We start from the raw sequence: 25,127 nt of genomic DNA, 5'->3' as shown, positions 1-25,127 counted from the left end.
AAATATTTTTAAACATTATAACCAAAAATCATTCATGAAACATTACAAAACAGAACCAATAACAAATAAAGCTGAAAATTTGAACAAAATATTCAGTTTCCAGATTTATGCGAATACATTATTTTTGCAACTAAAGTAGTTTATAGCATAGCTAGTTTCAAAAGATTTTAATAATGCTCAACAGCATCATTAACACGGTTGCACGACCATCTTCAATAATAAGTCATTCCATTTTTTCGGTCAATCCAAGTGAGCAAATCACATATGAAACATTAAAAAGTCGACACAGAGAATTATTTAAAAACGGCATTTTACCTCAAACTAAATTATATCAAAATTTAAGTGTAGGTAAATTAAGGTTAATTACGGCCTAACTACCATATTTTGTTCCTGTGTTTATTAATTATAAACAATTTGATACATTCAACATAATTAGTTAATTTTTATTTTTTAATTTTGTATAATTGAAAAGATCAATTCAAAGGTCCTGAAATTGTTCCTTGTTAAGGTTTTATATGCTACTCATTGCCCATACCAGCCAAAAATTATTCATTGTATAATTTTTCGGAGTAGTTGTCGGCGGTTAAAATAGCGACTGGTGGCAAGGTTATAATTATTTCGGATTTAAAATAATAATATTTATTGTAAATAAGAGTAAGAACGGACAAACATAAAACAATATTTTAAGTTGGGATCCATACGACGAATGAATAGAGATGGTTAAATAAGAAAACAATTGTTATGTTCCTGGAAATTTAATGACTTTAATAGAAGAATAACTAAATTAAAACAGCAAGATAGAAGAAAAAATCATTCATTATTAACATCATCTTTATCTGATTATGTTCAAGCAAAAAGACAAAAATTAATCAATGACCTAACAAAATATACAACAAAAGTCATTAAATAATTAAGTCCAACCAATCAGTTAGTCTACCGTGGACGACGACCGTAGCAGTACAGTATTATCTTTTTAAAATCACCACTAAAATGAACGAGTTACATAATACAACTTACAATTTTGAATAATATTGTGATTAAAAGAAAAAGCTAAATAATTCTTTCCTACTTATATAATGTGTAATAATATAAAGTGTCCACTACTTATAAATGTATAACTATCGCTTACTTTAAATTTTCACACAAAGAGCGGAACGGACGGTCGCTGCGACGCGACGCGACACGACGCGACGCGACTCGCGCGCGTCAGTCGCGCCGCGCCGCAGGGCCCGTCGCGTGCCGACACACACCAGTCTCGCTAACTCTAGGTCACTTACGCCGAATGTTAGACAGAAAAGCGACGATTTCCCAAACCGAAACGAAAGTACTAACAATTTGAAGAGGATGTACTCGTATGTCCAGAGTGTGCGCGAGCGCCGCACGAGTCAAGTGAGCAGCGTAACATCTGTACAATTTACAACTAGGCAAATATAACACGGAGGGACGAGCCACTCCCACTCGTTGAGCGTCAGCTTACGATTGTTATCTCGATATTGTGAAGCGCGCTACGCTCTCCGTTGGAATCGTAACAATGTAGCTTTTTTTGGAGTTTTACTTTTTTACAATATATAGGATTTGTTTCTATAATTAATTATATCTAATATTTACAATGGAGGTGAATGGACATATTCAGAACTCTACTTATTATATCAAAAATTAATCATGAAATTCCTACCCAAAAAACGAACATTATCTACAAATTTAATAAAACGAGATTGAGCAAATTGCATCGAGTCCTGTCCCGTCGACGCCGCAGGTGACGCTCATGATGTCGAATGAACTTCTTAGATGTATGAAAGTAGTGTTGATAAGAATAAGACATTAAACTCGTTAGGTGAAAATCAATTTTATTTATTATATGATATTATAAACATTATTTAAGAAAAGTTTTTTTTTTGTAAATAAGATTTAAAAGATTCAGTTAAAACTAGTATTTATACAAGATGCCCTAACTATGGAACGTTCAAAATAAAACTAGCCTCTACTCGCCACCGCTTCGGGAACCGCATCCTTCGCGTTCATCTACCGGCGCCACGCGGAGCTACAATTGCCCAATCTCCTTTAAAAGCAAAGTTCTCACCACAAATTAATCTAAACATAAAACGGATCGAGCCCCCGCCTCCGCCCGCGGCAGTCGGCGCCGCCGGCGACTCGCAGGCTCGATCCGGAGTTCGTACAGAGTAAATCGAAGTATGTGAGGGGCCGCCGGCGCTCGACGACCGCGACACGTTTACATATTTCCCGTTTCAAAAATAAATTGTAGAAATGATAAAGTAAAGTGTCGGTCGATCGGCGGCGGAGGCGGGCGGGGCGGGCGGCTCATATCTTGTGTATCTTCTGCGACACCACGACGGGGTTGTTGCGGCGGATCTCCTGCGCGCCCAGCTCCCGGTAGTCGAACGAGCACTCGTGCTTGTCGCTGTACCGGTGCACGGCGCAGAACAGCCCCCCGCAGCGGCACTCGAACCCTGCACAGGCACCGTCATATCATGTTCTCGTCTTTATAGTGCACTACGCACGTGGAAACATTTTTTTTATGAATTATTCACAATTTATTATGATTGATTGATAGCGACCGCAGGTGGAATTCCTTTAATCTATACTAATATTATAAACTCGAAAGTGACTCTGTCTGCCTGCCTGTCAGTCTACCTGTCTGTAGTTGTTTCAAGGCCAAACCACTCAATTGAATTTATTAAAATTTGGTATGAAGCAAGCTTGAATTGCAAGAAAGGACATCGGCTACTTTTTATGCCCGTACCAGACGACCAAACCCCAAACCCCGAGTGAAGCCGATTAGTAAAACCCATTGCGGAGTGAGAGATTTCAAATGTTTCAATTATTATATTTTATTACAATGCGTACGTTCAGTAAAAATGAAACATTATAAACCAATTTAATAGACATAAAAATGTCAAATCTGCAGCTAAATCCTACTGGTATTATGTGTACTTTATGTTATTCTGGATACGTACAAATTAAAACTATTAATAACTATAAATTGGAATTTTACTCGCGTTTTAATTAAATAAATAATTATATCAATACAAAACAATGAGTTAATCTCGTTAACTACATGGACTTTTTTGTAACGCGGTCACATATATGTACTCATCACTTAGTTTTCAAAAGAACAATAATGCTTTCGTTATGTAATTTCGGTCACGGCAGCCCAATCTCAAGGTAACTCTTGGCCAACTATTACATTACACGAGCGTTTGATTAAACACAGGTGCACTAACAAGATCCATTAGGACGCGCATCTAGGCGGGATAATAATATTTATTTATAAACTAGGCTAAAAAAACCCATAACCCTTTTATTAATTTAATTGGCAATATATCTATCTTCAGGCACTGAATGAATAATTCTAAACTTAACAAAATGGATTGCCTCGACCGGACAGCACCCAGGCAGCGGAAGGCATTAAGCTGTATGGTCTACTTTTGATCTATCTATTTTGTGTAATACGGTTCCGAAAATAAGAGAATCACTTTTTTACGCGTAAACTTTACCGTTGTTTAAATAATTTATAAAAAAATGCTCATATTTTATAAAAAATAATCTTTAGTTGCAAGAGTATTCCAATTTGTTTCCGATTTAACAGAGAATGCAAATATATAACTCATTTACATTAAAAGTTAAACTATAGCCAGATAAATGAGTCGGTGCAATTACCTGTGAGGCCAACCTTCTTGCGGCAAACGGCGCATCTGTTCTTTTTCTTTTTATCCTTGCTGGGATCCTTGTCGTCGGCGTCGGTGTCCGAGGCGCCGGTGCTGGCGCCGCTCGTGCCGGCCCCGCTGTCTTCTTCCAATTTCTGAAAACAATTGAAGTGCGACGTAAGTGATCGCTCTTTCGTTCATTGCATACATTAACATCGACCCAACTATCGAATGGGTACCGCGGAATATTCAACCAACCCGTTTAAGGTTTCGTTTACTAGCATCTACTACGGAAAGATTCGATATGTTCTTTGCATTAGTGGAATTAGCCGCAGGTGTTTCCTCGTACACCGTGTTGTGACCTTCGTTGATATCTACAGTCTTTTTCGATCTCATTCCGCCTTGATCATCCTTGTGAACTTGCTGCGGCTCGTCTAAGTTTAGCCTGGGACTATTGTGACTGTGCTCGGCTCTTTCAGTTCCGTCCGGCGTTGGCAGCGGCGTGCTGTCATTTATCTCGAGGGCCAGGCGTTTATTTTCGAAACTTTTCGACCGAGTCGCGCCGCTACCCTGGCTCAGGGCGGAATTTTGACTGTTGTTACTAGATTTACTATTTCGTCGAATAGCTTTTTTCAAAATTCTCTTCCCCTTTGATTCTTTTTTATTAGGGTCACTTTCCATTATTTATTACTTTATTAACATTTTCACTGCAATAAATATAATTTTACTACTTTATTGCGGCATGTATCAAATCTAAAATCTGCATGGCAACTGCGTCAATACACTTTACCGAACATAATATTGGGTATGAATGTCCAGCATATTTATAATTTTATTTTTCGGAAATGATAATAACATTTACATTTTTATTTTCTTTGATATTTTAAAATGATGTTCAAAAAATATATATTTATTTTTGACAAGGTTGACTTTATAAAATGTTTGTATGACAAATATTTATTTAAAAGCCATCTGTCAGTTTATCGAGTGCCAGTATCGGTTTATTTATTGCATAAAGTGTACACATGCCTGTCATCCTACAATCCGGTACCGCCAACATTCAATGCAAGTTCGAACTTTCTCATTTATTACATCGATAGTGTGAACACTGAACATTGATTCATAGAATCTTATCAGTCTATATCGTGTACATACTTTACGGACAACATATCCTTCATATTCTTCCGCATATCTCACGCGCTCTCAAATGCTCACTACGTCGCAGAAAGATCTCAGTAGTGAACCAAAAACGCCCGTATCCAAGTAAGAAACCAGTTTGTTGTCTGGTATTGTTAACTGTTGGGAACATCGTTACTAAGTGAGAATTGTAATGTGCGGGAGCATCTGGCTAATTAATACATGTATATTGTGTAGCGCTGCTGCGTTGAATATTCAACCAACGACCGCTCGACAAGGTCGCCATATTAGTTACATAAGAGTGCGTTATATGCATTTGGCTCTAATTGCAAATTTATAAGGACCTTGTGTTGCACACCTGATAGAAACCACCAAGGAGGCGTTGTCTTATGAAATCATACAGAATCGTTTGCCAAAGAATGTTCTATACTGTTCAATACATTACGATCATTCAATGTAAGCAGTAATACGCAGAGCGAGACAGATGTTCTATTATTCGATGTTTCCTGATATTTGTATAATAATTAATCAATATAAGCTTATTTATTACTTAATGTTGTAAAATTTCGAGAACACTTGGCTTCAATAACATAATAATTATATTTCTAATTCTTCCTTTGTGTAAAAATTGTGCTATAAATATATTTAATTTTTTTTTCTTATATAAGATAAGAATAGCAGACAAAAATCTTACCTGTGATGCCATTCGACCATCAACCAAGTACGCCAGCACCATATACAAAATTCAGATCGCTTAATAAATATTTGCAATCATGTGATATCATTAATAGCATTATCTTTAATTATACTTTATCAGTGTCAATATTAAATCTAATTCTAACGTTTATTTTTACTATTTGTTTTACGAACAAAAATTAAGTTTAATATTTTTCTACTCTTTGTGATAAAATTTATTAAGCGAATTCATATCGCATACACATTTGGGACGCCTCCTCACAAACTCTTCCCTGAGATCAATAGACGGATCTATTGAGGCTACAAACATCTGTAAATACGAAAATGTTATTCTTCTTTTCTTTCGGTGTAGTTGTATAAGGATTAATAAACTTCTTTGAATACGTTTTCTCATAAATTGTATGACAGCAGAGTATTTATATCTTGCTCAAATAATACATTAAAGACAATGATATGTTCACACAAATGAGTCGTACACAAGAGAATTGTTTCCCGCGTAGCGTGAATCACCTCAAATCATACCAACACTCAGGAAATGGGTCACAAAGACGCACACGAGCAAAATTAATTGCTATTTTATTCACTAACGCATTTCTAATTTTAACTTATTTTTATATTATACATCTTTCACATTTTGCCATTTCACTCTGATCGGATAAATATTAGAAATATTTATTTTCCACTTTTAACACATTACGACGGGGAGGATGGGAGTATTAAGTGCCTCCACGAGTGCACAGCGTCAAGTTATGATTCAAGCTATTCATAACTTACTTATATTTATGTTTTTATGTTACTCTATATAAATTTCAAATCATTGTATAACTCTTCTGTATAGCAAATATGTACTATTTTATCTACATAAGCAGTTCTTGAAATTAACTTCAAATAAGAGTGATGATGAAGAATGATTTCTTTTATTAATTTATGAGCTCAACGACGCTGGTCGTATTATGTTACTCAGCGAACTCATTCCCACATGTTCGTTAATTTAAGTATATATGGACCTGCATTACGACTGAAATAGGCGCGTCTCGTGTGCTCTCAATGTCAGATGACACGATGACATGTCAATGCAATGGCCACGGTCCACGGATGGTACTTATTTAATATTTATAATGATGCTGATTGAGACACGTGTAACTTTAGCAGTTAAGCGTGACATGAAATATAATCTCTGTCTAAGTCTATACTAATACGTCTGATGATTCCTCGCATTGCTCGATCGAATACTTTAGAGTTTTGGTGATTTAGTAAGTGTATTCAACGCGTTTAATTTATTTGTTGTATAGACGAATTAGAATTTGACGAATCTTTAAAGTTTCTATATGTATACTGTAATGGTTTCAAATATTATTGTTTGGCTAAATAGTTAACTCTCAGCTCAAAATCGGCACTTACGGTATAAAGAATGACTCACATAGACTACACTATACTAAAATGATTTGATTTAAAAGTGAACCAAACAGTATTTACTCAATATAAGACATAGTTGTAATTGTAACGTTGTGCAACTTGTGGTGTAGTACAAATAAATATGTAAATAAGGCCTCACGTCTGTGTGTTGCTGCGGCTGCGCGGGCAGAGCGGGCACGGTAGGCGCGGCGGCCGCGAGCGGCGTGGGCGCGGCCACGAACGACGTCGACACTGCTGACGGCGTCGTCGCTGGCGGCTGCTGCTTCTTTTTTAACGCTTCCTGAAAATTTGGAGCAATCGATTATGTAGATGTATAGATTAAATTAATATCATAGATATCTGGAATACAACGATAAACATATTTTTAACAACACTCTATAATACAAATAAAATAGAAAATATATAAAATATGCTTTTACCCAAAATCAAAGTCGAGACAATTTGGCCCCGACTTCTAGAAAACAGAAATTAAAGTTTTTTTTATTTAACAATTGCTATATAATAAATATAACTTATTAATAACCATTGGGCACCTTTCTGTTCTTTCTATTCTAATAATGGTCGTACCATTTTTATTTTTTTTATGTTACATGTGGCAAACGTGCAGGAAGCTAACCTGATGGAAAATGACTACCACCGCCCATGGACATATGCAACATCGCGGGCCTGCAGATGGTTTCCGGCCTTATAGAAATGTGTACGTTATTTTCTTGAAGGTTGCCAAGTCGTATCGGTTATGAAAAACCTCCAATGAAACCCTGGTTCCATAGAGTAGTTGTGCGAGACAGAAAATGCCTTAGAATCGCGCTGTTGTGGGTTTTCGGACCTCTAGGTCCATCATGGTTTATAATGCGTTCATTCAATAATCCTAAATACGAGCTTGGTTTGTTATAATGGTGTCAGATTATAGGATAGCTTTGCCAGCACACAGCATTATATAAAAAACACCTCTGGCTAGCAATTATATCTCCTTATACAATGACAAAACATCCGACGAACGTACTTGGAACAACTTAACGTAACATGGAACTTAACATATCTATCTATGTAGAAACTATGATATGATGTCAAAGTTTTGAGTTAATCAATAGTCTTTTTTGCGGTAAGCCGGACACAAACGAACAAATTTGACTTTTTTATTTATAGATTTGAACGACCTCAAAGAACATGACTAAAACAAAACACTTAAAATATAAATATTTCGTGTATTAATTTAAGGTAATATTTTAAGGATTTATATAAAGAAACTCGAACTACTCTATGTTAGTTTACTCGTACTACTGTCTGTCTGTTAGTTAAACTTCGCTACTTTAAGAGACCTATTCACATTCGTTTTTCACTACACGCACATTAATCTTCTATTTATCTTTAGTTAGGTTACAGCTCCGCTGCGCAATCTCATTAATTCAATGAGGAAACGGTTATGGTGACGTTAGTAGGCATCTACATCACAATCAATTTTCAAACGTGGGCCAAATTTAAATACGACGCCAAACTTTAGTTACTTAAACTGAGTGTGAAAGTAGTTTGACGATTTATACGGACGTCATTTGGTTTATTAGATGTTAGTGCTGATTCTTTTATACCATTTGTTGTCTCTTTCTAATGTTTGGGTAGATAGGGGATAGCAACAACCAGTTCTCTCAAATTATTTTACTTATGAGATTCAGCAACTGCCCACTCGTAGTAAGCAAGCGATCGTAAGCGCAACACAAAATCCAATAAAAACATAATTATTTTATACACTAGTACAACCTTCTTTAATAGCTTGTTTTTCTAGCATATTATAATTGTAATAAATTTAAGACAATCAAATAACTGTCAAAAGTTATAATATCATTTCATTGTATAAAACTTTTAAAAAGGAAATTTTAATTATTTACGAGTAACTACTTATAACCGCATATTTGGTATATATACTAAACCAACTCCCAATAACTCTATTGGTTATTTTTTTAATTTCATTGACTCAAAGACAATATATCAACTTGGACGTGTTACGTTTGTGAGCTAACCTTCGCTTTGTATTAAAGAATATGAGACATCGCCCACAGTCGTACGTCCGTCAACACGCGCAACGCAAGAATATCATTCGTCAACTTCCGTATTAATACATAGCGTATTGTACATTGTGGATTTCAGGCTTATAAACGCATTGTTATTAATAAAGGACAGAATGAAAAATTAGAAATATGTATTTATGAATTATTGTTCATATCAATTTCAATAAATGTAATTATGTAATAAACTTGACATCACGTTTATTTTTCTCATTCGTTAGGTTAAGGAAAATAACTACGCTATTACGCTAAGTGCACTGAAATATAAAATAGGGGTTATGTAAGATTCACACCATCACTGCCAACGTCCATACTAGTGGCTATTGTCAAATTATTTATTACGAAATAAACAATCAATGGTATTAGCCCGATCTAAATCCAATGCACTTTATTCAAGTATTCCTCATGATTTACAGATTTAAATGACCATACATGACGACGTTCTTAATGAGTTTTGAGTTTAAATTTGAATGATTAACAATATAATAATTTGTGTATAGTGTATATGTTTATTATGTTATTAGTAGGATACTAATGCTATTACTTTTTTAAATAATACCCTTATACACAACCCAGATGAGTGTTCACTTATAATTTCGGTCTGTTAATATACAAATAGAATAACTTAACTTTAAGCCGAAATTTAAGAGATAAGAAGTCCTGGGACACTGACGACATAGATGTCACTTTATTAGTCAATATTATTATAAAAAATGATCTCTATTATTGAGACCCCGGTATTGAAACCCGGTTATATATACAAGTTATGACCGACTACGGCTACTAATGGCGAAATACGAATTCAAGACCTAGTATTTATAATAAAGATATAAATTATCAGTAATAACTTGTTCTAACTATGTTTTATATTTATGTTGTCCATAGGATAATCACAGTCAGATTCATTGTTTGGTTAAGCTACTACATTACACTTATCAAAGGAAATTGTAAATATTGAAAAATTATTTAAGAAAGTCTACTAAGTTTATTAAAGCTTCTTAAACTTTTTAGAAGAACAGAAAAAATAAATTGTTTTATTTAAACTTAATAACGTTATCGTATCATAAACTTGTTCCGAGGTGGATTTGGATAATAACTTACTCCGTGGCTGTAATGAATATTCGTTGCACTAAAAAGAAGCGCATGCCAAGCTTAGCATCCTTAGCATCTCAAGCTATTTCTTTACCACTGATGAACTAATTTTTTGTACTAGGTATAGCAAAATATGACGAATTTAGCAACTATCGGTTGTTGGTTGGTTGTTAAAAAATGATTGTGGTGTGTTACCTTAAATTATCTCGATTGTTTTTAGCAAATAATAGAACTCCATTTAAATTACATACTCGTTACATATACTGAAAGAGGCCGACTTTTCTGTCGATGAAAAGAAAATCACATTATGTAATTTAAATAAAAATAGATTATTAGAAATTATGTTGATTAGGGTAAGGAAAATATAATTTTAGCATAAAATAAAAATACTACTGTTTTTACAAAAGGTTTTTTAGCAATATCTTTTAAAAATAAAACATGGAAATGTTGGTATCTATCTTTTCCTAATTTTTACTCAAATCTAGGTATATTACATTAGCAGCCTGTAAATTTCCCACTGCTGGGCTAAAGCCTCCTCTCCCTCAGAGGAGAAGGTTTTGAAGCATATTCCACCATGATGCTCCAATACGGGTTGGTGGAATACACATGTGGCAGAATTTCGTTGAAATTAGATACATGAAGGTTTCCTCTCGATGTTTTCCTTCACCGCCGAGCACGAGATGAATTATATACACAAATTAAGCACACGAAATTCAGTGGTCTTGCCTGGGTTTGAACCCGAAATCATCAGTTAAAATGCACGCGTTCTAACTGTGCCATCTCGGCACATGTATATAAAATTACATAAGGTAGGTACATAATAATCAGATCGCACTGACACTGAAATGCGTATCACCATTACAAGAAACACACTGTGAGATCCAAAACTAAATACCGATTACGCTGCCAATTGTAATCAGCAGTTAGAACTGAATTGCGTAATCTGCAGTCAGCACGTATAGAATCGCAACAAGCTATTATCACAAGTGTATGAACTAACAGCAATTACCTATCCACTACGACAGGATAGGCACATTTACTCAGATCACTGGCTTTAAAACTAACGGTAACTTATGATGGACGTGTAGCAGTTGTTTAGTTATACGATGATATTTGTCAGCATTGATTTGATTATCTAAGAAGACGACAACATTGATTAACTAATCATTGTAATAACATTTAGGGGTGAATCCGTTAGTGTCTAGATTCTGTATAAAACTTTACATTTATTTTATACCAACACTACCCGTAATTTTATTCACAGAGGGATTTCCAATAATTAAATCTTATAAGCACTCTCAATTATTATTGTATTTATAAACATCACAGGGTTAACGATGTGACTATAGATTAATTACTGGTAGCTAGTTGCATTTTGACACACAATAATGTTTAATGCATAGGAACATACATCAGATATATCGTGTAAAATAATGCCTAGTAAATGAATACATAATTAAATACAAGAAAAAATTATTACTATTGGGTTGGCAACTAAGTGATTGATTTATGGGTAGGTGGACGTTACACTTTCTTTTGTTTTCTTAACGTGGTCAAAACATCTATCCTATATATTTTTCGTATCGTTTGCACTTCTACCTTTTAAATCTGTAAAAAAAATTATATCGATTAGTGCTTAAGTTTTGTTTTTTTCCCAATTAAAAAATGGAAGAACAGGACGTGCATTTCAGACATATTTTATTGTATTACTGCCGAAAAGGCGAGCACGCATCGTAGGCATAAAATAAGTTGTGCCGAATATGGAAAAGAAGCCTTGAAAGAAAAGCAGTGACGAAATTGATGAAATGAAAAAGCATGGATGATGCAAAGTGAACCAGCCCAAACGGCATCAAAAGCAGAGATTCATCGAAAAAAGATTATGCTGTCAGTCTGGTGGGATTATAAAGGAATTTTGTACTTTGAACTCATGCCACAAACCAAACGATCAATTCAAACGTGTATGCTCAACAACTCGCCAAACTGAACGAAGCAATTCAAAATAAGAGGCCGGCACCGTCAAATCGTAGTGGTGTTGTTTTCACCATGATAACGCAAAGCCCCACACGTCTATGGTCACTCGCCAATAATTATTGGAACTGGGTTGCGATGATTTATCACATCCAACATATAGCTCTGATCTTGTTCTATGCAGAACTCCTTATATGGATTTTTTTAATAACGCTGATGATATTATATCTCATTTAATTCAGTTTTTTGATAGCAAAGTTCAGAAATTTTATGAACGTGGAATTTTTACACTGCCGGAACGATGGCAAAACGTCATCGACAAGAACGGATAGTATCTAATTTAATAAAGTTATATTTGTGAACAAAAATGTTAAATTTTTCCTTCTTATTTTAAATCGGCGATCACTTAGTTGCCAACCATATAGAACTACTGAAGTGTAGACCGTCTGAGTAAGGAGTTTTTCATTGAACCGGAAAGTTCAGAAAAGCCCAAAGTATAAAAATACGTTAAGTTAATAACTTACTTCCGAAAAAGAAAAGATTTTTGGAAGTTTATAGTACATTCGAAGTCACAAGCTCACTTCACAGCCAAATCATTGCCAACAAAACAAGATTTTCAAATATTAGGTTATTGACCTCAAAAAACAAAACATTAAAGAATCAAGCCAATTATGTGGGCGTATTAAACACACTAAGTTTAATTGATGATCAAATATATATCATTTAGTTGGGAGTAAATTTACTTTTCACTTACATACAGAATACATATATCTTTATATATTCAATGTTATGCTACTTGAATTGTCTTTATAATCAATTCGAAAATTCCCCTGATCACTGAGGAATACACAATTATATTGTACTTACCAACGTTTGCAGAATATATTTTACTTGTTAATATATTTGTATAGCCTATTCTAACCACAAAAGGTCACAAGCTTTATAAACAACAGAGATCTTAAATAATCTGTAATATTCATTATATATTTGGGCAAAAATGACGTTTTGAACATTAACAAAGCTGTTATCAGTTTTGGGAGTAAAATTAAATTTGATATAGTAGTTACGTGGAAAAATGTTAAATTTCAAATAAAGGTATATTAATCAAGAACTGTTAATAGTGTTCAATATAGCCGAGCTATTAGTAAATTGTATGGAATACGTAAATCTAAGGTTTGTTTAGCTTTATTTTATTTTTTTCGAGTGGAATAGGCTACGTTGTTCTCGTTTGAAAAAAGAGCGAGTTGTATGTGAGTTAGTACGTAAAAAAATAAATTTACCTTAAAGCAAACTGAACATAGTCCGTCTGTAGAGGGATTTCCGTAAAACCCGCAGCCTGAACGGCACAGAGCCTCCATGGGATTCGACTCTCGCTCCATAGTTCCACGGTAATTTCACTTTTAACGATAACAAAAGTCAAGAGTACGATTGCACTATCAGTATATTGCACTTGTTTTTAACACAAAGTTCACAGTAATCACAGTACAATGCACTTGGAGACGTTATAATTCAGGCGTAGATATTTCTGGCTCGCAGTGTATGCGGTCAGCGGCTCTTTTAGCCGTCGAGCTGCTACTTCTTTCTGTGTCAGGATCGTAAAGGGCCCTGGAACAAGTAATTACTTTCAATTCATCGTTAAATTGCATATTCGCACCACCCAGTAATTATAGCAATAATAATAATTTGTAAATTTGAAGAAATAAACAAGTATGACACATACTGCGCACGCATATAGAAAGTAGTGTCTAAACAACGAGCGATTTCGTAGAGGCAAAACATAATATGCATAACGACAGGTTTGCATAACAAGAGAGAGCTACGGCCAAAGTGGAACGAGCCCGCGAACGCGCCGCGCGCCCCGCGTCAAGGTCCTCTGGCAACTTCCACCAACTAGCAGCTGTGATAAAACTTCATGCAACCATAAACTCGCCTTCGAAAATTGCCTTTCTTATAACCACTTTATCACGGTATAAAATTAACTCAAAGAAGCATTATGCATTATATATAATGTACATCTATCGAATCTAGAATAGAAAAAAAAATCAATTTTTTTCCGAAGTTTTATATTTTATTTATTCACACATATTAACAATTATAAACGCACTAAGATTTATATTTACATTAACAATAGTTTTTTCTATTTTTATAGTATAGTAATTTTTAGTTCAATAAATAAATCAAATACATAACTCCGATTCAATTAATGATATTGCGCCATGATACTAAACGTAAAACTAGCAACTAAAAGACATTGGTATGACGATACTGAAAGAGTTTTCTAAATATATTTTTTCTATATTCGAGAAGAAAGGAGCACTGAGCGTGCACTAATTATTAGTATCGTGATATTAACGAAAGTGATGGTGAGTATCGAGCGAGGTCGTTACACCGGTGGCCAGCACTCCGCAGTCGGGTAAGTCATCGACCGGCCTGAACAGATCGTAGGGGTGCACGTAGTTCTCTCCATACTCTGAACGACGCCCGCGCATGCAATGCGTCACGACTAACGCTACACGTGTCCATAGCTCGGCTCGAAGTCCACGTTATATGACGCGGCATGCGCTTTATGAATACGCATTTCAAACTCTTCTTGTCTACGCTTCACTTTAAAAATAGCGTGAAAGCGCAGTTATATGTATATGCTAACAAATATTTAACAACGCAATTCGACTTGTTTGAGAGTTAGATATCAAAATGTTTGTCTGTTATTTCATTTTACAAGCAAAACATCACGGTGTCAACAATAAAATTGTGTATTATCTACTGAATTCGTATCTCATGGTGCGATCCCACGTAACGCATTCGAAGTATCAACAAGTGGTTTTATACGTTGATACGACTAATTCAGGCCAGGGTCGACCACTGAGGAACAGTAGAGTTGCCACAAATGTTCAAAATATATATAGTAATAACTTAAACAGCAGTTAATTAATGTATTTGTACAATCGAACTTTATGCTATAAGTAAGTATTATATTATACGTTAAATTGTCTATAAAATTGTAAATTTTGTTGTAACATTGGTGTGAAACAACTGTGTCAAGGTGTCCGACGATTAACAATTGCAACAATTATTTACTTGCAAAATTAATCTACACAAAAAACTTAACTGTATTAGGATTGCGAATTGTTTAATAATAAAAATCGTTTATTATTTTTTGAATACTCGAAACTAAATTACTTACGACAGCAAAATTTATCATAGAAAATAAAAATGCTCACAGAAAATGTACTGGCTACCTAGTAAGTTGCAGGTTTCAATCTAATTACGTCAAATAAGATAATATAAGAGTTCTTAATTATTTCTTTTTAGCCTATATACTGACTATATATAGACACGCTCGCTTCATGGTGTGCAAGTAAAAATCTATCGAATATTAAGTGATTGTATTACATCAAAAAATTATTCAAATGGTTATATAGAAATCGCAAATGAGGAAGATCACGTTCAATCGTCAAAAGGACGCCGGCGAAATAGTTTATTTCAAGCTATATATCTACGATAGTATTGTGGACGGTGACCTATCTATATCTCTGGTATGTCTGTGTGGTCGCGGGCTCGTGGTACACGCGGCGACGTCGGTGTGCGCCGCGCCCTGCTGACCTACTTGCCGAGTGTTCGCTACGCAATTCGAGCACGACCCGGTTCGGGCTGCACTAACAGTGCCTCTGTAATTTGCTAATTTTGAAGATAGTGCGTAATCTTATTATTTAGAAAAATAAATCTTATATCAACACTGCATTAAGAAAAATGTTTTAATGAATATTATATACTTTCTTCTACGAGTACTTAAATGGGTTATGGTAGCATCTTAACATCCAATTACAATATTGCACAATCAATAACACAGATTAACTTCATAAATTCAAAATTTTCGAGAGAACAAATATTTGTTATACCAGTTTCTTTTTTCTAACTTTTCATTTAAGTTATCACAGTAAAAGCGCACCACACGCCGCAGTGTAAAAACATTGCTCTCCTGCATAGCACATGTGTTGTAATCTTTAACACTTGAAATATCTTTAGCGTTAATCGATAGTTTAGAATAGAAAATATGCAGTCTAAAAAAACATAAAACATAACTAGGTAAAACATTTTAAAATTTGATTGATTCCGACCATCCGTTAATAATTAATGTAAGGAAAATATAATTAGTATCGTCATCTATTTTTTTTATTTAAAAAGAAATACCACATATTTTTTTAAATATGCACTATTAGTTATTTTCATTTAATCACAACCATAAAAAATATATGATCATAAAATCATTCAAAACAAGGGACAAACAACGAGAAAAACATTGTGAATGTAACTATTAAATAAAGTAGGGGTTTTTAACTTTCAATATTCAATAATAAAAATCTAGGGCACGTAAATACTGTAACACTTCACTCATGAATCTTATCATTCACTCAATTGATCAAATTTAAAGCGTCCGAGACAAAATACAGGTCCGACAACTAACGCAACGGTAACAATAACGGTATCTTGAAAAAATCGAGCAGACCTGATAAACCCCTCAGTAACGTGAACAGTTTTAAAGGATGTGCTACATTTTTACTATTTATCTTTTATACCGTTTCAAAAAGAATCCAACTATCTTTAAATAAATTAAGCAAACAACTTCCTAATTATACTAACAAATAACTATCACAGAATTAGAATAAATAAGTATATATGTACATATGTTTGAATACGTCACGTCACGAAGTGACCAAACAAAAACAAACCACAAACACACTACATACGGAAATTCCACAATGTCGAACGAGGTCAATTAAATTATTTCTTACCATGAATTCTATAAAAAAAAACCTGCCAAGGTACCAAATAAATTAGCAATCACGCTTTCAATAACATGTACATCAAAGCGGAAACATAACACACCTAAAATAGACGAGCCAGGGTCTCGATCGAACCTTCCGTGTGGTTTCACAACGTGGAAGTGAATTCGTAAAGCGCTAGCCTGCAACAGGTTTGCACAATAATGTAACAAAGCACTACAACAGGACGAGAAGGACAATGACATAGCATTTGGAAGACTGCGTCACAGACATGCACAATGACGCTCCGACAATGGAACACGCTCGGCAAGATGGCCGCCGAAGCGTCAGCTGATTGTGTGCACACGCACGCAGCTGTAGTCGAACCTGCCGTTTCATATATCGCTCTCTCTTTCAGCGGCGCTGATTAAAACACAACTCTCGTTGTTTTAACACTTAATGATCACAGCGAAAAAAATAAACAATAGTAATAGTAACAAAACTTGAAAACAGATTGGTTTCTGTTCTTTAACAAATGTTGGGTTAAAGATCAACAACCAACTTAATTCCAAATTCAGGACAACATAACTCTAAAAGGACGATTAGTTGCAGCAATAAAGACTCAAAAAAGAATAAAATTAATATAAATTATACTAATACTTTAATGGTACTCCATAACTCTGGTCCATGAAACGTAATATCGTCATGACAAATGACTAATAAATAACCTTAGTTGGTTACAGAAATGATAAAAAAACAGTAAAGTACGCGTAAGGCCCATCGACACGTCATTGCACAAGAAGAATGTAATTGTTGTTCTAAATTTCCTTAAAAATTATTGTTTTATATTAAAAAACAAACTTAAGGAGATATTCTCACTTTTCAAGTACAGAACAAAATACTAATTTTGTTTATTATTAGTAGATGAATACGACAAATTGCATGAAAGTTCTAAACAACCAAGCAAGGACATTGACCTTCTGGCATCAAGGTCGGGGCGGCGGCCTTCAAACAGCCTCGTCTAGCTAGCGCACAGCCTCCACTCAATAAGTCACAAGAGAGGTGCATGCACTGATATAAATTTAAACATAGTTAGCTGCACAACCATTACCTTCATGCAAGAACACAATCCCATGGCCACGTTGAAACTACGCTCGCGGGCGCTTCACAATCACAAAAAAAAACACAACACGTTTCCTCGGAACGACGCAGTAATTTGCACTATCTTCGGACTAGATAAGAAGCGTGCATGGATCGCACCTGATATTATAAAGATATTAAAGTACGACAGTCGTAAGTGTCGGCCTCGTGTCAACGAGCTCCGACGCGCACGGCGTAATTACACAAACTGAGCTCTAGCCAAGTAAGAGAGCGAGCAGCGGTCACACTGCCCACCGCCGCCGCCGTGCCGCTCGCCAGCCGTTTATTCGCGTCACACTGTTCACACGCGCACGCACTCACCAATACAAACAAGCCACTGCCATCTAGCTGATAAACATACCGCCAACTAGCGTGCCCGATACTCGCACACTACGTATCACTAGTGAAAGAACAAATAGCTCACACTCATGAAGATAAGTACATTTAACATGTAACGAGAGACGAGATTAGATCCAATGAAATTTCATAAATTATATGAACGAGCGACGATGATGACTCATGACATTCGTAGTCATACTCGTACTTTTACTAAAATGCTCTTTAGCTGGAAGTTGAGAAATATGTTTATTACCGTAGAGCTATACAACATATATCCTCAGTGTATAATGTTTATAATAACGGTTAACAATAACATCTTTGAAAATCGTATGAATATCTAGCCATTATTTTTGATTAAAAATAAAATGAACAATATTTTAAAAAACCAACATAGGTGTTTCGAGCAATGATGAGATTGGTGCGGGTGCGTTGGACGCAGACAAAGCCGCGACGACGCGAGTCGTCGATCTTCCCCAAATTAGTCCTGGGCCAGGGCGCTGACCTCGTAAGCTACGCGCCCGCCACTGCGAACAAGTCGCTGTTTCTCATTGAATAAACCCCTACATCAATAAATACTCGTAATGACCTACCCTTCAACGTATTCATTGTTTACTGTTGGAAAATGTAAACATAATTGACCACCGGCACCTAATCCATTTACGATAACAGAAAAAAGCTAATGACACTATATAATAGATATAAGCTCATGTCTACAAATTACTTTCTTGCGTAAATTATATTAATGAAATTATTTTTTATTATATATTTTACTTTAATTACGCGTAACGCACAATAATATTATTATAACTGATATAAAAGAATTTTGAGAGAAGAATAATCGACATTCAGTGCATAAATGTTACTTGCTTAAAATTTCGAAAAATTTTGATGACACAGTAATTAAAATCCGTACCTACCTGATGTTGAAAAAGTGAATTCCGAACAAGACAAATGTCTTTCCAAGTGCGAAGGCCCTTCAGCTCACAACCAGGCGACACCACGTCAGTGCAGTTGAGGTCAGCATCCACCGGCATCACAATGAGTGGTTACACCACCTAACAGAATTATACAATCAATCGATAGAACATTGTTTGCATTAACCAGTAACGTCTCTAGACTAAAGACCTTAATATCATTTTAAGTTCATACTATTCAATGTAAAATTCCATCAGTTGCAAACTATACTACTAGAGATAAGTGAAAAGTGATTTCTTAGGGTCCAAAGTTCTGTAATTTACGAAAAAACTTAGTGGACTTTTTGTTTAAGGTAGCATCGCCGCGCTGCGAATTGCTAATGCATTCAATAAAATCATCGATTTTCAACAATAAAATATATTTAACTAGAACATGACACTAATTTAGAAAAATGCAATGCTAATAGTAAACTGTATTAACTGATATAGCTAATTCATTACTTATGATATCCATAGCGTATTATGAGAATTAGCGGACGACACAAACATAAAGTGACATCAATTTAATTTTGTTAAAAATATTATTTGATAATACCTATAACTACTTATTCAAACCCTTAACGAGAAATCGAGTATTTTATTCATAATTATTAAATGATGTTAATGTTAACAATTATGAAATGATACATTTTCTTTAGTGTATGATTTCGGGAGAAAGTGAAGGATTGCGCTTAATTAAATTCGAGCAATCACTGCGACGAGTAAAATTTCGCTATTTAAAAATATAAGAGGTGCTTGTTTTTTTCCTAATTAACGAAAAACCATCAGATTTTAATGCAATTTAAACATCAAGTTGACTATACATATATTTGATCTTAAAAAAGCAGACATGTACATATAATATATCATTACAACCACAAGATGAGCAAAGACGCGATACCATTGGTCGAAGCCTTGAATAATCTATGATATTCGTTGTGTTATGAAAAAATAGTGTTTTTTAACGAAGGTGTTATTGTAACTTTGAAAGTAATAAATAGTTAACTATTAAAATTAAAGATATAATAATCAAGAACTTTGTGCACAATAACAAAGCTATGTGCAAATGGCATGGAATCTAAATAGTATAATAAAATAATAGTAAATAGAGTTTAACTTTATTCCATCTTCATTTGGAATTGGTTATATGTTAATATCATCTTAAAACTTACTGCAAGACTTACTGATAAGTGGGTCTTTGTTCAGGAAAGTTATTCTAAATATAATTAGTTTATTACTTCTAACAAATCTCATATTATAAAAAAAATTTCAGCCTTTTGGACCTTGCAATAAAATAGAATGTCTTCTAATTTAATGTTGTTATTCTCTTTTTATACTTCACAATTATATTTTGCACGTTCCATCTGCCTTTTCTTATTTATTCTGAGTAATTTATGTTAAAATAATTGTAAATTTCGTACGTTTCATAAACCTATGGATTACTAGTTACAAAGTTATTAAATGTCACAGAGAGCATGAAACTGTGTGTTGTTTACAGGATTTTTATTCAATTTATTGTATTGTGTGAAGATGAAGTGGCTATAACTAACTATAGTTAATAGTAAAAATTTGTGGCGCATGTGAAAAACTCGGGAAACATTTTTATTATCAGCCTCTTCTACGGCCTATACCAATCACAGATATAGTATAAAAAGTTATTGACATTGAATTGACATGATATTATTCAAGCCAAGGTCAAGCTATTAAATAATCTTTAATGTGGAGTATTGTTGTGTGAAAAATTGGCTTTTTGAATATCAGTAATGTTGTTATTGGAACATTAGAAGTTAATTTGAAGTAGATATAAATAGTTATAAAGAAGTAAATTTGTTGTGAATAGTGTTGTGTTATAAATATATATATAAAGAACTGTTTATAGTACATAATAAAGCAGAGTTCTTAGCATGTAGAATGTGTAAAACAAAGATTTCAGTTACCCAATTGAAGTAGAAATAGTTTATTTGCTACTTTGGATTGGAATAGGTAATAATAACATTGTAGAAAAATTTTAAGAGAATGCCTTTTATATATATATATCTCTTAGTGATCATCAACATTTTCACAAGAAAACAATTTTTAAATTTTACCCATATTGTACATTATAAAGAATAGTTTAAAAGATTACCAGCACAACTTTAATATAACACAATTATAATATTATGATTTTTAAAATTCACAAAACACTTCCAGAAATAATTGCAAATTTGACAGTAATGAAAGAAAATGGAGAATATGGGTGAGATTTCAACCAATGTGGACACATTCCTCATGTTTAAAAAAAAAACTTCTAATCTACACAAACAATTCAAATAAAGATATTAATTAAAAAAAATAATGTGGAGAAAATGCATAACTACAATACTTACTGTGACTATAAAAATTGACATAGCTCAATAGATAATGTATTGAGTAATATCATAAATAAGGTATTTTACTTAAAAACTTATTATTTAAAAATAATTTAAAATATCAATTAGTAATAATCACAATTTACTCATTGTTGATATATATGCTGCAACTAAATGCATATAACAAAGAAACTAAATTGATATGAAAGGTGATTGTCCTGGACCACAGTGTTTACTCACATTGTATATAACCAAAACTTTGGATGCAATAGAATATACTTAGTGAAAAAAGTGAATATTTGAATACCTAGGAAATTACATTTACAGAACTTATTAAGAAATACCTATTTGTTTTATTAAGATAAGTGTTTCTGTGTTGTTAAATAATGACGTAAAAATACTGTAAAAATTTTTTCAGCCTAATTAATATTTCTGCATTCCAATTAAATTTTTTTGATATAAGAATGTACACTAGCAAATGGGCCACCTAGGGTAAGTAATCACCACTGCCAACTGGTGAGCCAACTATAATAAATTGTAACCATCTCTTACATACAATGTAAGTTGGGAAATATTATGTTATGTCCCTTATATTAAAAGTTACTCAGGCTCACTTACCTTTAAACCCAGAACACAGTAGTAATTAGTATTGCTGTTTGGCCATAGAATATGTATGTCCAGCCGCTACCCAAATGAGGTTGCACAAAGCATAAGGCTTTGTGCAAGTAAAATTCAATAACATTTCTCATCAGATTGAGTAAAACTAGAAACTCTTTTTGGGATCTGTTACAATAATGAAATAAAAAAAAATCTACATGAAATATTGATACTAGTTATGTTTAATACGAATGATTTCTTATAAATGATAATAAATCAATGTAGACATATTAGAAGCACAAACCAAAATTATTGACATGCCCAAACCACTAAACAAATTTTAAGACAAGTCATTGATAAGGCATGATAAAATAAGCCATAATTATTCAATAAGATTTCAGTAAGTTGATTTAAAATTATTAAATTTTTGCAAGTCATCTTCAGTAAAGTGTTATTCACTCATAGATGCCAAAAACATTTCATGAGATTTAACAAAAAATAACAACAATAATTGTGTTTGCAACAATTTCAAGTATTTTATCAATGCATCCAAGTCATAAATAAATTGTCAATAGAAAATTGTGTTTTTAATATATCGTTTAACCGCTGAACATTGAAGCTGTTTCTTTATTAAAAGTAACATATGACAATATTATAAAAGTTTTAACGTCATGTCAAAACTTTTGTAATTCTAACAAGTCATTAACGCATGATAAGTGAAATTTCTGGAACATGTCGTAACAGTACCATTATCAACACTGAATTCATAAAATACATAAAAGCAATATTCATATATGTTTATAGAAACATGTAAATATGGTATACATGTATGCTTTTAAGGTGGTGTCATGATTGAAATGCGTGCAAAGAACGTATCGTATATAATGAAAGTTGAAATACGAGTTCAAACATAGCATTACGACACAAGTATTAAAATAAATGTTTGAAAGATACTTTAGATTCAAGTTTTAAACAAATTGTTAGAGTGTTAAACTCCAGAAACAAAGAAAATATTGAAGAACTACGATAATTGGCATTCACGAAGAAAATGGCGTCATATCAAACTAATCACGGAACAAGGTACGATTTCATCATAAGAAACCACATCACACGATCACAATCAAACACCAGCAAAAATAAAAACGTAATATAAAAACAATTTTCTTCGATAAATTACTCACTTTGAATATGAATTCCAAGGAAAATCATCCAAAAACTTAATAGACTGATGACAAGGCACTCCACACACCGTTTGCAAAACCGAGACTTCATAGATCACGTGACCATAACGGTGCTGCCAGATAAAGTGTTTAAACACATATTAAAGCTTACAATTCACAGTCTTACAATACTAATCTCAATACTCAAATAAATTTTCAAATTTAATAAAATTCAAACTCAAATAAAATTCAATCTTTCTTAGGTAATTGCATCATTAATAGGTTACATTTGATTGAATTGAGAACCCTTTAATTTTGTAGTGATAAGATAAATAGTAACATTAATATTTACTACACGTTTCTTTAATATTACAGAACAGTAAGTCTTTAAAGCCTTATTTGTTCAGACCTTTTTTTAATTACATTGGTGAAAATAACATTTAATTCCAAACAAATATAAGGTTACAATCTTGTTTTAGTGACATAAATCGATAACGTATATAATAAAAATAAATATATTCTATTAAAACTACTTGTGTCCCAATCTCTAGTCTCTACTCCAAATCTAAATGCATTTCATTCCATTTCATAAGCAGGTAAATATAACAACGAGGCAGAATTTATCTTTATTGATGCTGGGGTGACACTATGGCTGAAAGATCGTACTTTTGCGTCCACTAAAACTCGCGATTTACGCTCGCTTGTGAATATTCAGAAATAATATAAGCAGCAAGAAGATGCACAGGCGCGTGCAACGAGGTTTAGCACGCGCGGTGGGTATTTTGTTTTTTAATTTGTTTATTGCCGCTGTGATATTGGGTCTCAGGCCCGAGTCTGGTGTCTGGAGCGGACAAAATTATAATTTTATATACCCTAGACTAAATACACTATATTTATAATGGTATTGATTAATGGTAATGGTATACCCTAACCTAAGGGAGATACACTAATCTATTATGTCATCAAACTTTATTTACCAGAAAAAATTAAGCGTACCAAAATTTTAGACAAATTACAGAATTCATTTCAGAATTAATCTGAGATTTTGGCTAATGCTTTTTTTATTTTTTTTATTATCGCTAGAAAAAACTCATTTAAGCGATTCTACACATGAAGCGAGAGAATATGTGGGAGTCACCAGCAACCAAGTGCCGGAATACCCACTAAAAAAACAGCGGTACCCTCGCCGTTCCTCCGAAGGGCTTCACAGGATCGATTGTGCTTACAACCATAACGCCTCGAAGGTTGGTCCGCTTATAAGTCTCTAATCTAGAGGAGCTCTCCTAATCTGGAGGGATTCCTCCTAGTCCCTGCGACGCTTACGGCGTGGGGACTTCTCCCTGGTCTTCTTCGGCGGAGCGAGTCAGCGGAATCACTCTCCCCACTCGCCCGCTCCGCAACGTCTTGCTGCAACAGTATTTGTCTAAATCTTCCACCATTAGAAAGCTTTATATACCAAAGTAACATCAAGAGGTATATCATTATACGTGAGGGATGCTATGGGCACAGCAAGCTATATATATATTTTGAGTTGTATCGTTGTAGTATAATACCTGTCCCTACTCTCACATCATAGGCAAGCAATCTGCGCCCTCCTTTATTGAATTACATGAAATTAATGATGAAAGTATGAAGTCACAATTAATTTGCAATTTATTAGAAGGTATGGTTTTGTTTTATTCATACATAGGTCTTTAAAAACTAAATTAAAAAGGTACTTTAAAAGTATAAATAATCAAGGACAGATACAGAAGCAACGAACAAAAATACATATAATATTATGTATCATAATT

General features: G+C 33.8%; 2 protein-coding genes across 7 annotated transcripts; both read right to left on the bottom strand.

Annotated features, from left to right (window-relative positions):
* Positions 1 to 739: 739 nt before the first annotated feature.
* LOC125067312 (AN1-type zinc finger protein 6) lies at positions 740 to 23,469 on the bottom strand. 6 transcript variants are annotated; one of them, XM_047675844.1, is made up of 6 exons: positions 23,356 to 23,469; positions 19,190 to 19,331; positions 13,315 to 13,639; positions 7,054 to 7,194; positions 3,679 to 3,820; positions 740 to 2,468 (listed from the first exon to the last, which is right to left on the bottom strand). In XM_047675844.1, the coding sequence occupies exons 3-6, from the start codon at positions 13,411 to 13,413 to the stop codon at positions 2,320 to 2,322; spliced, it is 531 nt and encodes a 176-aa protein (XP_047531800.1). In that variant the 5' UTR covers positions 13,414 to 13,639; positions 19,190 to 19,331; positions 23,356 to 23,469; the 3' UTR covers positions 740 to 2,319. The 6 variants fall into 6 exon arrangements, with proteins under 6 accessions (XP_047531800.1, XP_047531798.1, XP_047531802.1 ...); XM_047675842.1 differs by having other exon boundaries at positions 19,194 to 19,331; XM_047675846.1 differs by lacking the exon at positions 19,190 to 19,331 and having other exon boundaries at positions 23,356 to 23,455.
* On the bottom strand, positions 3,735 to 4,528 carry LOC125067313. Its single transcript, XM_047675848.1, has one exon. It carries the CDS (start codon positions 4,344 to 4,346, stop codon positions 3,915 to 3,917), a length of 432 nt encoding a protein of 143 aa, XP_047531804.1. The 5' UTR covers positions 4,347 to 4,528; the 3' UTR covers positions 3,735 to 3,914.
* Positions 23,470 to 25,127: the final 1,658 nt, after the last annotated feature.

Source organism: Vanessa atalanta, chromosome 11, assembly GCF_905147765.1.
Source record: "Vanessa atalanta chromosome 11, ilVanAtal1.2, whole genome shotgun sequence".
In the NCBI taxonomy this organism is placed as follows: Eukaryota; Metazoa; Arthropoda; class Insecta; order Lepidoptera; family Nymphalidae; genus Vanessa; species Vanessa atalanta.
The sequence above is the reverse complement of the archived record's forward strand: the minus strand, read 5'-3'. Positions and strand labels throughout refer to the sequence as shown.